The following is a 13853-nucleotide window of genomic DNA, read 5'->3' as shown; positions in this document are numbered from 1 at the left end:
TTTTATTTCTATCGGTTGATTTGGGATAGTATTTCTTCCCAAGTTCTAATCAGGGCAACAAGTCCCTTTTCTCACTTCGCGATGGATCAGTAGTATAGACCAGAGACTTGTTATTGTTGAGTCCCTGAAGGCTACAATCAAACGAGTACTAAGTAGGGCCCTTAATACGAGTCGGAGAGTGTGTGTTTGTGGGTGGGGGCGTATTGAAGTCTGCAGCCGGCCCCTTCACTAAATTATCATTATTCGGGCCATCGTCACCGTTAATATTATGCAACCCTCATCCGAATTGTATTCGTATTCCCCCATCATTCTTATTTTGATGAAGAACTATAATATTGACAAGAGAGGGTCAGTATTATCGTAGTTTGCACGCTCGCTTCCCTTTCTTTCAAACTTGCAAAGCACCATGCAGTCGGACTATCAATTTTGAAAGAATAGTGGAAATATAGAGAGAAAGGGCTATCTATGTTATTTTGTCAAGGATATGATTAGGGTTAGGGTTATAATATTTGTTTAAGGCTTGATTTAGCATGGTTAAGTTAGGACCATCAGACGTAGAAAGAAAGTTTAAGATGCAAACTCGGGTGTAAGAAATTGTCACCGGGGCATCTGTCGTAGTCTTGCAGCTTTCATCGCATCACGTGATCATTGAGGAGAGGACGAGGAGGAGTTTCAAGTTCTTTAAATTCCATGTTTCAGGAGGTCTAACCCCTTTCCGTTCTGGATCAGTGATCCTTGATCGCTCGTATCGATTCGCAGACGACACACGGAGAGGCATAAAATTCATCACTGACAGATTCTCCCACCAAAAAATAAAAGATGAAATTAAAGGTGGGATACATGAATCTGACTGACATGAGCGCTATACAAGAACCCACTATTATTATTATTATTATTATTATTATTATTATTATGTGAAACTGGGTGCCATATAATTCTTCCAGATTAAATAGTGACTGGATTCACACATAAAATAAAGTTATAACTTTGAGGCAAGTTTCACCTTAGTAACTATACGTTTGATGTTAATATCAGGATAAAATTGGGCATTTGTTCGGTAGACGTTCTATATCCTACAAAAGAATTAGGCAACGAGAATAAACAGATAAGCACACATCATAATTATTACGATTACTGATGGAAACTGTAACCGGCCACTGGCACTTTTTTATCAAGATATTATTACAGCTAAAAACGTTTTGGAAGCACTTGCACTTTTGTTTGGGCTTGCATTAGGCCTATACTTAGTTACATAATAATTATATAATAAAATATACTTAAAAAATAAAAACAGTTCCATAAAAAAAAGCGTTCGTGGCTGTTTGTGTTCCCTACAAATCAAATGAGACAATCTTTGCTTTAAACATTTTACTTTGAATTTATTTCAACGTGTAAACATTATTTCTGGTGCATGTTTATGGCGCTGTATACAGGAATGGCGATTTTGTTTGAAACAAAATTTAGTTGACATTGAAATCGTTCCGTTGATTGATAAGTTAGACCACATACCGAAATGTGTAGGCGAATACAACCATCACCCACGGCTAAAATACTTGAAATAACGATAAAAACACAAGATAAATATGATATAAGTCTCTCTAGGGAAATATAGGAAAAAGAATTCTTCACAAACTGGAGCACAGGCATCGTCTGTACATAAAATGATTGATTACCATAAATACAATTTATGGTAGATACATGTAGATTCAATGAAACTCTTCTACTACATATAACGACATCAAGAAAAATCCTTAAATGCTTTTATTATTATAGTAAATAATAGCTGTGTAGAAACAATTTGTTGTTGTCATTTCTCTCTCTGAAAGAAAGCTTTTTCCAAGTCACCATTACATAGGCCTAACACTTTGTGATTATGAACAGAGAAAGCAATCAATCCGGAAATCAGTCATTCTAATGGTGGTCACACACTAATTTGTAACATAGATGCGTCCAGTTACACAAATGAGATCGACACAAAACCGACAACAGACAAAAACAAATAATGCATAAGAATCGGGCAGTTTGGAGTCGGTCCGGAGTGGGTTTCGCGGTGTGAATGAGCTAATAAAACAGCACCATCTAGTGTTTATAATACGTCAACGGTGTAGTGTCCCTTTTCTTTCGTATTAATCACTATGAAAATGACTGACAAAGAAAGCGGACAAAATATACAGTTCCTCAGGTAGATAAAGGAACATCCCTTCACTGCTATTATGTAAAAATGTGTAGAACAGGTGCCACATGCATATTCTCCTGTTCTACACATTTTTTTTACATAATAGCAGTAAAGGGATGTTCCTTTATCTACCTGAGGAACTGTATATTGTGTCCGCTTTCTTTGTCAGTCATATTCATAGTGAATGCGATTCTATTTGACAAAGTTTCACCATACATAATTAATGCTTTCATTGAACGTTGAGAGAGCTGGCGATTCAATTCTGACTGATATAAACACTGTCTTCGAGTGCCATTGGTTCACTGATTTATGCCAAAGATATATCTTTTTTTGTAATCATTTTTTTTTACTAGGAGAGATATATTTCATAAGGAAAGATCCCTTGCATAAAAAATTAACATTGGAAATTACGGTGCAAATAAGTAGACGTAAATATACCAATGCCTTAGTTTTTCATCGGGCATGGTGTGCTTTCGTTTTTTATCAACATAACACAACTTTGAAGATAATTTCCCCTTCGCGTGAAACAATAAAGTGAACAAAACATCACCACATTCCCCACTATCTACGCTCTTCTCCAAATAAAATACCACAATATAAATCACATTACTGTATATACCGCCATCTTCCGCTACAACAAACCAGACAGGAAAGTGTCAGTTTTGTCTGTGAAACAGCACATCCCATTTTCATCTCCACCCACCCCTACCTGCAGACAGTTAATCAACTCGTCCACTACGTCACAATGAACTGTCAGACTATCAACCAATGGGCGATGTGTTTAAACGGTGACATCACGTCTTGTGGGCGGAGTTTCTCCGTACATGGATGGGCTACTGTTCGCGATTCAGCGTAACAGGGATACTCGAGTCGACGCACGAACGCACGAAAGGTAGTCGGCCAGCCGTTTCCACATAACCGAGGATACTTATCATCACATGTGTATTTCCTTCTACATCATAAGCAACGAAAGGAAGTTGAGAAGACGCTGTGCACTATAAAGAGTTTTTCTGTGTCTCTCTTTCATTTGAAAATTATTGTGATTAGGTTCTCCTGTGATGTTTTTGTGAGCCAGGAGAAATCATTTCAAGACACGTTTTGAATAAAATTACTTAATTTTAAGTGATACTCGCAACTCGCAAGATTGCATCAACTCATCAAGTTAGCACCTGGACTCATTTATTTCCAACAAGTTTCCATTTAATCGCGCTATTCGCATCCCTTAGCTGCCTGGATAAAATCAATTGGATAATTATCATCTTCGATTGGATGTCACCCTCACCAAAGAAACACCTGTCTAAAAGGTAAGTGTATACTCTATAGAACCAGGCGCCTTCATACCTCTCTTTTTTCTCTTTTCCTCTCTCTCTCTTTCTTGTTTAAGTTTTTTTTTAACGAATTGATCTAATATTAGGCCTACCGTTTTCAAAAGTAAAGGTAAGACTAAGAATAAGATATTAAGATGAGTTACCTGGACGAGATTTGAAGTGATTTTTTCAGAGCACCGTCAGTCAGTTTATTTGGTAATTTATGTTTTGTTTCTTCCCCCCCCCCCCCAACTTGGAGGCAATATTATAATTTTCTTATTGCTCTTGTTGAACAATACTCTGTTCTACACAAAACAATGTTCTAAAATCTGTTCCCCCTTAGCCTTACTTAAGTTACTTCAGTTAATTATAAATCAACATAAATTTAATAAAAAATGGTCTTGTTTTACAGGTGAATACAGTCATACAGGTGAATACTTCACACCTAGTTCTTCACAGCATACTAGCATCATCATCCTCTCCACCCTCCTCCTCATCCTTGAATTCATCATCATCCCCATCACCCCGTCATCATGATCAGTTTGAGCACGCTGAGCTTGGAGCGCGTACCCGACTTCGGGCAGCGAGGGCCGGGGGACCTGGAATGGACGACGATCGCGTTGATGATGGTGGTTCTGGTGGTCGGACTCTACTATTACGTAGTGAAGGTCGCTGATAGGTGTTCCTGTCCCAAGCGACTGGATGGAAAGACAGTCATTGTGACAGGTGAGGATAAAATTGATGGATTAAATTCATTTTTTTTTTTAAAGAAAAGAAACTTTGCTTGAAGATTGATCCATAGTAAAAAAAAAAAAAAAAAAAAAAAAAAAAAAATGCTTTTAAAAGTTTTAATGATGATAAGGTGACTTAGGTGATGATCCTCAGTCATGACTTGTATACCATTTGATTTATTAATTGTTTGGTCTATTTTGCTTCATTTATCAATTAATTTTTGTTTTATTTAGTGCTCCAATCTTCTAACCGCTTCCCCTTCCAAAATTGTCCAATTTAAGGGTCTAATATCAATAGGAATATATACAACCATGACTGAGTGACAACCGAATGTTAACTGTAGTCTGTACAGTGGAACTATATTGTGTTCATGATGCGATGCTTCATAAATCTCGGAATGTTACCATTGGATTATCTAATATTTATTTGTTCAGCAACTTTAGCCTAAGTTGTGAAATATCAGGCTAATTCGTGCCAATCTGGTTGTATTTTTGATACCATGCTAGTTATAAGGTCTGTATGTCTTTCACTTACCATTTAAAATATGTTATTTTGTTCAAGTTCGATTATCGTTATTTTTGTTTATTTAAAGAAATGTAATCATTAGAAATTATTTTAAGGGTAATCGGCTACCTATAGGCTGTATTGTATTCTAATTCTTGCTACGAGTACGATAAAAGACGAAGGGCAAAGAGGATAACACTATAGTATGCAAGTGATATTGATTACTTACCCAAGGAGTTATCTCTTACGAGCTTCACCGCTCTATTCAAAATATTGATTATGAGAACAATATGCCAATTAAGCCGTGACAATAATATAAAAGCCTGTCAGATCTGTTATATTGAAACACCAGAAATTCCAATGATTAAATATTGGAATGTTTTTCACTTTATCTTCTAAACCGCACCGGGGTTAGTCAATAATATGATTTAGGACAAAATAATGTATAAAGTTGTTTATCTGTGACATTTCAAATGTTAAGCGGGTTATCAAAAGAGCGAGAAATGGAAAGTTATCGACGTGAAGAGCGTGTTGTTTAGATAACAGAGACAACAGAGAGCATAGGTTATGCATGGGTATCAGAAGTCATATTTATCCGACGTCAAGAATTGTGATATTTATGGATGTTTGTCGATAGACTAGAAATGTCATGACATACTGTATGGGGAATGAGGTATTGGAGTCGGATGTGACAGAAAATTGCACTAAAATGTATATGAATTATTATCAAAACTGTCTCTGTCTCTGAATTCTGTTTTTTGTGAATATTTGGCTAGTGTCGCAAAGTATTCATTGTATTCATTTTGAATAGAGGCACAGAGCCATACCAACAATAACACGACTTTGCTTATAAATAATTACGGGTGTATGTGAGATAATAATTATAGAAAGGTATTGGAGCATCATTGTGGTTGCACTTTGCTTTGTGAAGAAGAAAAATGTAGTGCAACACATCGCATATGAGACTGTATTGGAGTAAATGGGAAAGATTTACTTAATTGGCGTGGCGGCGAAGTTTAAAGAAAATCACAAAACCACTCATAATCTATACCATCAATCACAGCCAGCTCGCTAATAATGATATAATTTCATAATTCTTTAGCGCATCCCGAGGGTAAATTTAGAGGTTAATGCGAACGAAAACCCAATTAGGTAATTCATTTCAATATGAGTAATACCCGCACGGGAAAATATTTAGGGGTATACTACAATCATTACCCCATGCCTGCACCCATCTTCTATACCAGCGTATTGGTAGAGGGGTCACTAGTATTACCCCTATCCATTGTTAAAGGGGCTCTTTGTTATCTTCTTCAAAGCACCGCATTGATCTTAGGTGGTATATCGTTGTGTTGGATTTGACAAACGAGAGATTTTGTTAGAGTTCAACAAAGACTGTATTATGCTGTGCCAGTACAAATTCGTCCACCAATCGTTCAATTTATAACGGTGCCTTCACTTTCAACAAGTTCAGTCTTGTTTCTCTTGTAATTAGTTTCTTTGTACGATTCCCATGCCATGCTGTTCAAAAGAATATACTGGGCCTGGAGCATGCATATTCTGGAAGCTAAAGGCTCTCTATGCATTGGCCCAATATCATAATTATTAAATGTGTTTGCTTAAGAATTTAGATTGAATTTTAATTGTTTAAACAAATTAAAATGCTAGTTGGTCCAAATCGGATTATTTTAAACATCGCAGTTATATCTTAAAAGCCTTTCATACCATCTTTATGGTATTTTATTTTGTATATTGTAATGACTGACTTCGGATGGTCAATCCATCAATTTATAAAATACGGATTATTTTATAGCCAATTGCCTCCTTTCGAATGCTCTTTGGAAACCCGCAGGTCTTATTATGCGGCAGTGAAATACAAAGTAATCCTGAGTTTGTTTGGCATCTTCTAAAAAAATTCTTGTTCTGGTTATAAATGGCATAGAAGAAAACAAACTTTGAGATATTCACAGGTGCTGGTCTTCTCCCTTCCTTGTCAGTTTGAGTTTTTATACATGTTTTTAAAGGTTTTTGTGAAATAATCTCTCATTTCCCCCCTTCATAATCATTTCAGGAGCCAATACAGGAATTGGTAAGGAGACAGCGCGGGACCTGGCCCGTCGAGGCGCCCGTGTCATCCTGGCTTGTCGCGATGCTGTACGGGGTCGAGAAGCGGAAAAGGACATCCGAATGAGTACGGGAAATGATGACGTGATCTTTATGAAACTGAACCTGGCCAGTTTTGATTCCATACGCCATTTCGCCCAGGAATTCAATAACACCGAAGAGAGATTGGACATTCTAGTTAACAATGCAGGTAAGATGGGACGAATATTCATATTGTATCCTCGCGGTCCGGTCTAAGTTTTTTTTTTAATATAATAAAGGTATAAATGCGCGCCATCGTCAAGTCAAAGTTCTTTAATCATCAACATCCAAAGAAATTCATTCTTTCATTTTCCTATGATATAACAAAACCTGGCTTCTTGCAACTATTTGAACGCATCATGCAAAAATCAAACGCAACGTTATTCTATTTATAAGGATCACCTACTATTGCATGTAAAGCTAACATCAGAGTCAAGATCTTGATTACTTTTGGACAGTGGAGATCACAGATGACATACACGAAATCAGTGAAAACTCAAATAATGGCTGTGACAATTTGAGAGGAGTAACAGCCACGGAAACGAAACAAATATTCCCCAAAATTTAAACCTTAACCTTTCAAAGAATGACATCTTGTATTGAATGCAGTCGATCAACGATCCGATTTGCTAACTGATGAAGAAACTTCCAATAACGCAAATAAAAAGTTTCCCGCCCAAACTCAAGGTCAAGTCAAAAAGTGCAGGAAGCGATCGTCTGCTCAACTCGCCTGGGTTTTATCATACCTATTGGGTGCAGTAAAAACGCAATCTCTGGCTAACCTTATATACTCTGCATCGTAAAACATTTTTATCTGGATGTCAAAACATGAATTCGTTGTTTTGATGAATTCGTGATAAACGTCAAGTTTAATGAATGTTAGCTTGGCCGTCATTTTGATTATGAACGAAGTTGAAGAAGACCGTCAACTGCCGTTTTCGTTTATGATTTTCTGTCAAAAATTCGAAACTCGACTTCTATGCAATCTGCCCTTGAACATATTATTTTCCAGGCACCATAGCCAAAGGAAAAGTTCGAATTCTTTTTGTAATCGTGAATGGGCTTGCACTTCATGATCTTCACCATCAACACAATGCAATCAAAACAATTGCATTTATAAAATGAGGTCACTAATATTAAATTCAATTATCCGTTATTCAACGTGGTCAGGTATAGTTTGGTTATTGTAGAAGTGCATTATGAATAGCTTATTTCTTCAGGCCTTCACCATTTATGCACTGAAAATCCTTTCATTTAATCCTCGTTTTATTTTCATTCCATTGAACAGGTTGAGAAAAAAAATAATGATGCACTTTTTACTATTAAAGTCCACCTTTAACCTTGGTTTTTGTTTTGGTCATAATTAAGTGACTTCGGTAGACTGAAATTGAAAAAGAAAAAAATTATTTATATTTGACCCAAATTTTGAAAGCTGATTGAAATTGTCATGAACAAGATCTAAGGGAAAACTGTGTTTTCTTTTCATGTCTAACCTCTTTGCTCTAAATTTGACCTTATATTGTAAATTGCATTCGGGTAAGCATTTCACAATTAATATTATGACAATATCCATTAATCAACCATAATATTCATCAAGTTAAAATTTAAGTCAAGCTATTTAATACCTTTAGACCGCAAGTCGTTTCTTTCCATAGAAGTTTCTTTTTCGGGCATTATCTTCATTTATAATGATTTTTTTACTAGGTTCCAGGTAGTTTAATTATGTGTTCTCATAAGGGTGTTCTTTCTTTTTCAGTGACGATAGTAAAGACAAAAAACAAACAAATTTCGCCTTCATGAACTAAAGAATTGAGTTGCCTAGTAATTTATTTTCTTCGGAAAAACACATATCATTGTCCTTTTCTTATACATTGGAATCGGTTTTTTTTCTTTTGTGAATCGATGAATGCATGAGTGCAACAAATTATTAACCAAAAGCCTGTAAAAGCAAGATAAATCGGCAAAAACATAAGCTCTCTCGTTCAAAAAAGTAATAAATAATCATCATATTCAGCACGCATTATTTTGATCAATTATTTTAAGGTAATTTTGACCAATATTAACCAATCATTTCAATCCTTTTCCTACTTTTCCAGGCGTGATCAACGATGGCTCGCTTCGCACCGAGGAGGGACACGAACTCGTGTTCGGCGTCAATCATCTCGGCCACTTCCTCCTCACCAACATCCTCCTCGACAAGCTGCAGAAATGTGCTCCGTCCAGGGTCATCAACGTCTCCTCCGACGCCTACATGTTCGGCAAGCTCGACCTCGAGCGTCTGTCGGTGAACGATGGTCGGGTGAAGTCGTACGCAAGGAGCAAGCTGGCGAACGTGCTCTTTACCAGGCAGCTAGCCGACAAGATGGCCGGGACGGGGGTCGTCAGCTTCAGTCTCCATCCAGGTGAGGACAAATATTTCTGACTTTGGAAATTGGACGACGCAGATTTTCGAACGAATTGCAAAATAGTCGTTAGATTTTAAACTATTTTGCAGTGTAAACTTGAAGTAAACTTTACCATCATCTAGCAACAGTCTATAGCATGATAAACATATAGTTTGGTTGTATTAAGAAAAGTATTTATTGACTTTTAATGATGCTTTTTGTTCTTAATCTGACTGAGGATGAGTATAATTTTATCTTCGCATCATCAATTGTATGGTTCGCAAGAAAAGTTCCAATATTTCATTTGCCAGATTTAAATTTATATAAATATTTCTGTCATATGCATCTTTCATTATGTTGTTTATGTAATTCTGTGTATCTCAATCTGTATTACAAAATACCTTTCCATGGCAAAATTGTTAGATAAATCATTAAATTCAAATCAAATATTTCTCATTGCAGGTTCTGTCAACACCGAGATCAAGCGTAACTGGGCGGGTTGGTTGCGGGCACTCGCCCCTCTCATCTCCTTCTTCTTCCTCAAGTCAGTCAAGGCTGGGGCCCAGACGTCGATTCACTGTGCAGTTTCAGACGATATCTTGGACCAGTCTGGAGAGTTCTTCAAGGGTTGTCAGGTCCAGAAGCTGTCCAGGACGGCACAGGACCAGGACCTGGCCCAACGGCTCTGGGACGTCAGTCTGGAGATGACGGGTCTACAGAGCTCGTGAGAACGTAATCTCGACCGCGGGTTGGATGGAGACACTCAAAAGACTCTTAACTTATTACAGACTGCAAACGCTGTCGCAGAAAAAAAAGATGTTGGGCGGATTGCTTGTATAACATGGAGCTGGACAGGTGAAACGAAAGTTTTGAAACATTTCACATGGAGAAACAGAACGCCAGCTTTGGTGATCTCTACCTTATTAAGATGAATTGAATGAACTTGGACATATACAAAATCAAACGGTACCAAGTCATTACATTGGACAAAGCGAGATTATTCATGTTTGCTGGTGTCAAGAGTGGTTTCTTTCTTAACATTGCAGTTGCTTTGTCATACAGGAAAATGAATGACTGTTTTATTTCACATCTGCACAAATAGAGACGTCCTATTACTTGGAAAACATCTTTAAAAGTGCCGTTGCCATGACTACATATCACGTTGTTAAACCGAAGAAGCAGACGTGACAAAGTCCGCGTTACTATTCATGACGTCACGATTTGTGTCTTTTTGTTGCATTGTGGATGCTTGTGGCTTCCAGTGACAAGATTCATGAGACACTCTTGATTTATTGTTGCGAACATTATATACAAAAGCGATGTTTAGTGTCGTACAATAACTTTCAAAGAAAACCGTCGAATTTATACTAAGAATAACATGAATCTTTCTGTTCTCTTGATCCAAGTTTACGCTAAATTGGAGCGAGGAAACTAACATGGGTGCGATATTGCGGGAATTGTGTTCATTGATGGAGTTTTACTTGTATTTAACTATTTATTCAATTATTCGAAAAATAAATTTCCTTTCATGATCATCATTGTTTAATTCGAAAGATGCGAAAGTCGGCTCGGAGCAAATTCATAATGAAACAAATATAGTAATACAACTAGGTTCAAATTAATTTGTGGTGTATGTACGGCAGGGGCAGATAGGAGGGGCATGATTCAGAAAAAAAATAACAATGATTAATGGGGATCACATGATTTTTGAGAAGGTGCCTTTTGGATTTTAAAAAAATCTTTGAAAGTGTTGGTGGAGCACATTTTCATTTTGTGTACAAAATGATATGCCACATTGGTTTAAATAGAGGGCACGGGACCCCCCCCCCCCCCCCCGCAACAAATCTTCCAATGACGTACGAGACGTTTGTCAAGAGTCGATCAATAACACCCCATCGGCCAATGTCGTCATAATGATTGGTAATGAGTTTGAGGGTCGACAACAAACTAGCAACATTTGTAATGCCCATTACGATTGCGTGAAATTGATCAACGTAAATTCCCAATTCCGCGAGGTACATAAGTTTAAAAAAATCTGATTCATGTAACACATGGGTTATTGTTTGCAGAACTAAATTCGCCATACATGTTTCAAGTGCCACCGTCTTTGGCCTATAAAATATATTGGTCTACATGAAATAGCTATCAAAAATAAAGACAGAGAAAGAGAGAGGGGTGGTGGGGCAAGATAAAGTAAATCATTCTGGGTATCAACATTACTGATGATAAATATGTATTTGCTTTTAAACTAAAAAGCAATATTTACACAATGTGTGTTTTGCAAGAAGAATTTATTTTCATCTACCAGAAGATTTCGATCCTAGAAACACATCAGTCAGTATGATTTATTTATTTTCATAACACATGCAACGGCTTTTTTATCAATGAAAATATGACGCAATACGTTGCAAGTTGATTAACGAAAAAACGGTGTCTGACTTTATGAAATCAAAGTGACTCGTTGAAGTAGTTTTTCAACCTGCCCGAAGAAGTAACTTTATGTATATCAGCGTTTGGTGATTGCATGTTGCAACCTCACCTCTCTTTCAAATGATATAAAACGGCGTGCAAGGTTTATTTTCTATGTCTTACTATGCAAGATTTTACATGTTGCTATGCAAATACAGCTTTACAGTTCATAAATATGTGTGTCATAAATAAGAAGAAAGTGTCTGACCCTCTTGAAATCCCTCCTTAAATTACTGCAATGTTATAAACTATTGACGATTTCAGTCATACTTTCATAAAAAATCATATAGAATTAAATATATGGTATTTTTTTATTGTAATTATGTTAAACATAACGTACATATCTGTCTAAGTGTGGTGAAATGGTTGTTCCTATACGTCTGTTCAGTTTACTTTGTTAAGGACGTTTCTATTCTATTTTTTGAAAATAACTATGATATGTGTTGGTAGGAGATAAAGGCTTCCAATGCGCTCTGCCTTATGTGTATGGTATTGTATAAAGTGATATTTGTATTCAATAAATTATTTCTTTAAAATATAACTGATCTCATTGTTTTGGTATTATATTGAAATTTCGTGACAAGACAGCATGGTTTTAAGAAAGTATAGATTGCTTCATTCATGGACATAATACGATTCATATGTGGGAGACTTTAGAAGATTTGACGGGCTTAAAGGTAAAGACCAGTAATGGTCATGCGATTGCATTGTGAAAGAAACGTTGTGGAATCGATCAGAAAAGGTTGATCATCTAGCATCTAGCATCTGCAAGGTTCTGGAATCATCAAAATGATAAGAAATTTGGCCCATTCTTCGTAAAGTTACAAGCACTATACACAGAAAGATGTATATGGGACTACCCTATCTCTCTCACACGACCATGAGAGAAATAAATTTACCAAATATATGAATTAGTAGGCGGTTTCCCGGCAAATTTTTTATCATCATGTATTAGTCAAAACATATTCTTTCACATGATTGGTAATGAGAGCTTCCATTTCATTTTTTGAAATTGGGGCGTTACCAATACTGGTCTTTACCTTTAATGAACGAACTTTAGGAGGGTGTGAGAGGGTGGAATGAGAGGAGGAGAACGAGATAGATAGAGAGATAGAAAGATAGAAAGATAGATAGAAAGAGAGAGAAAGCGCGCGCGAGGGAGAGAGAGAGAAAGAAAGAAAGGAAGGGGGTAATAGGTTGGATTAATTGGAGCGAATTCCGAAGAGACAGACAAACAGACAGACTAAGAACAAAGGACAGTAGAAATTCAGAAAAATTCGGAGACAAAAGCATGCAAGAGAGAGAGAGAGAGAGAGAGAGAGAGAGAGAGAGAGAGAGAGAGAGAGAGAGACGACGACAGCATTTTAAAGTAAATGAATCAGAGAATGTGGGAAAGCTGTGGGGGGGGGGGGGGTTGCAGAATATTCCCGTGCAAAATACCCGTATTATTCTATTTTGTTTGTACTAACGCTTCTTAACAGATCGAATGAACAGAAAGAAAGGATCAAGGAATAACATACCGTATAATCTAAATCGGATTGGATCAGTCATCACACTGCTACTGACTGATTATTGATTGTATAATCAAATAGTATAACACTCGCTGGACCTTTTGTTACTTTAGAGACTAGATGCATGATTATAGTTCGATTATTATTGTCACCATGAATAAAGGAAAGGGCAGATACAGTAGCAAAACATGGGGAGAGTAGCGGTGTGAGAGACTCGGAGAGAAGTAATGAAGGAAGGAAGGGAAAATGATAAGAGAGACAGTTAGATAGGGAGAGACAGACAGAGACAGACATACATACAGAGATAGGGAGGGGGTGAGAATAGGAGACAGACAGACTTACAAAAAACAGACAGACCAGAGTCAGACAGAAAGATGCATGGTATTTTAGTGAGAATGGTCATGGCGGATGGAGGGGGGGGGGCTTACCATACAGATACATCAAAATATTAATGTCCCCCACAGTCCGATTTTGTTTAAAATGATATATTACACATAAAATCATTAAATTGCGAAATTATCAAGTATGAAACAGATGAAAGGGGGTAATGCGTAAATAGTCTGGGCTGTATGGTCATTGCATCGTTCTATTAAGGTCTCGTAAGATCTAGAAGTAGAAGCTTCTT

The 13853-nt window shown here is 36.9% G+C and overlaps 1 protein-coding gene across 1 annotated transcript; it reads left to right on the top strand.

The window, feature by feature from the left end:
- Window positions 1-3022: 3022 nt before the first annotated feature.
- LOC589120 (retinol dehydrogenase 12) lies at window positions 3023-11793 on the top strand. The gene is made up of 5 exons (XM_788773.5): window positions 3023-3480; window positions 3896-4209; window positions 6791-7033; window positions 8961-9266; window positions 9711-11793. Exons 2-5 carry the CDS (start codon window positions 4017-4019, stop codon window positions 9974-9976), a joined length of 1008 nt encoding a protein of 335 aa, XP_793866.1. The 5' UTR covers window positions 3023-3480; window positions 3896-4016; the 3' UTR covers window positions 9977-11793.
- Window positions 11794-13853: the final 2060 nt, after the last annotated feature.

The sequence above is a fragment of the Strongylocentrotus purpuratus genome, unplaced genomic scaffold (genome assembly GCF_000002235.5).
Source record: "Strongylocentrotus purpuratus isolate Spur 01 unplaced genomic scaffold, Spur_5.0 spur5_scaffold_2, whole genome shotgun sequence".
Taxonomy (NCBI): Eukaryota; Metazoa; Echinodermata; class Echinoidea; order Camarodonta; family Strongylocentrotidae; genus Strongylocentrotus; species Strongylocentrotus purpuratus.
Note: the sequence above shows the minus strand (reverse complement) of the source record. Positions and strands in the feature narration are given on the sequence as shown.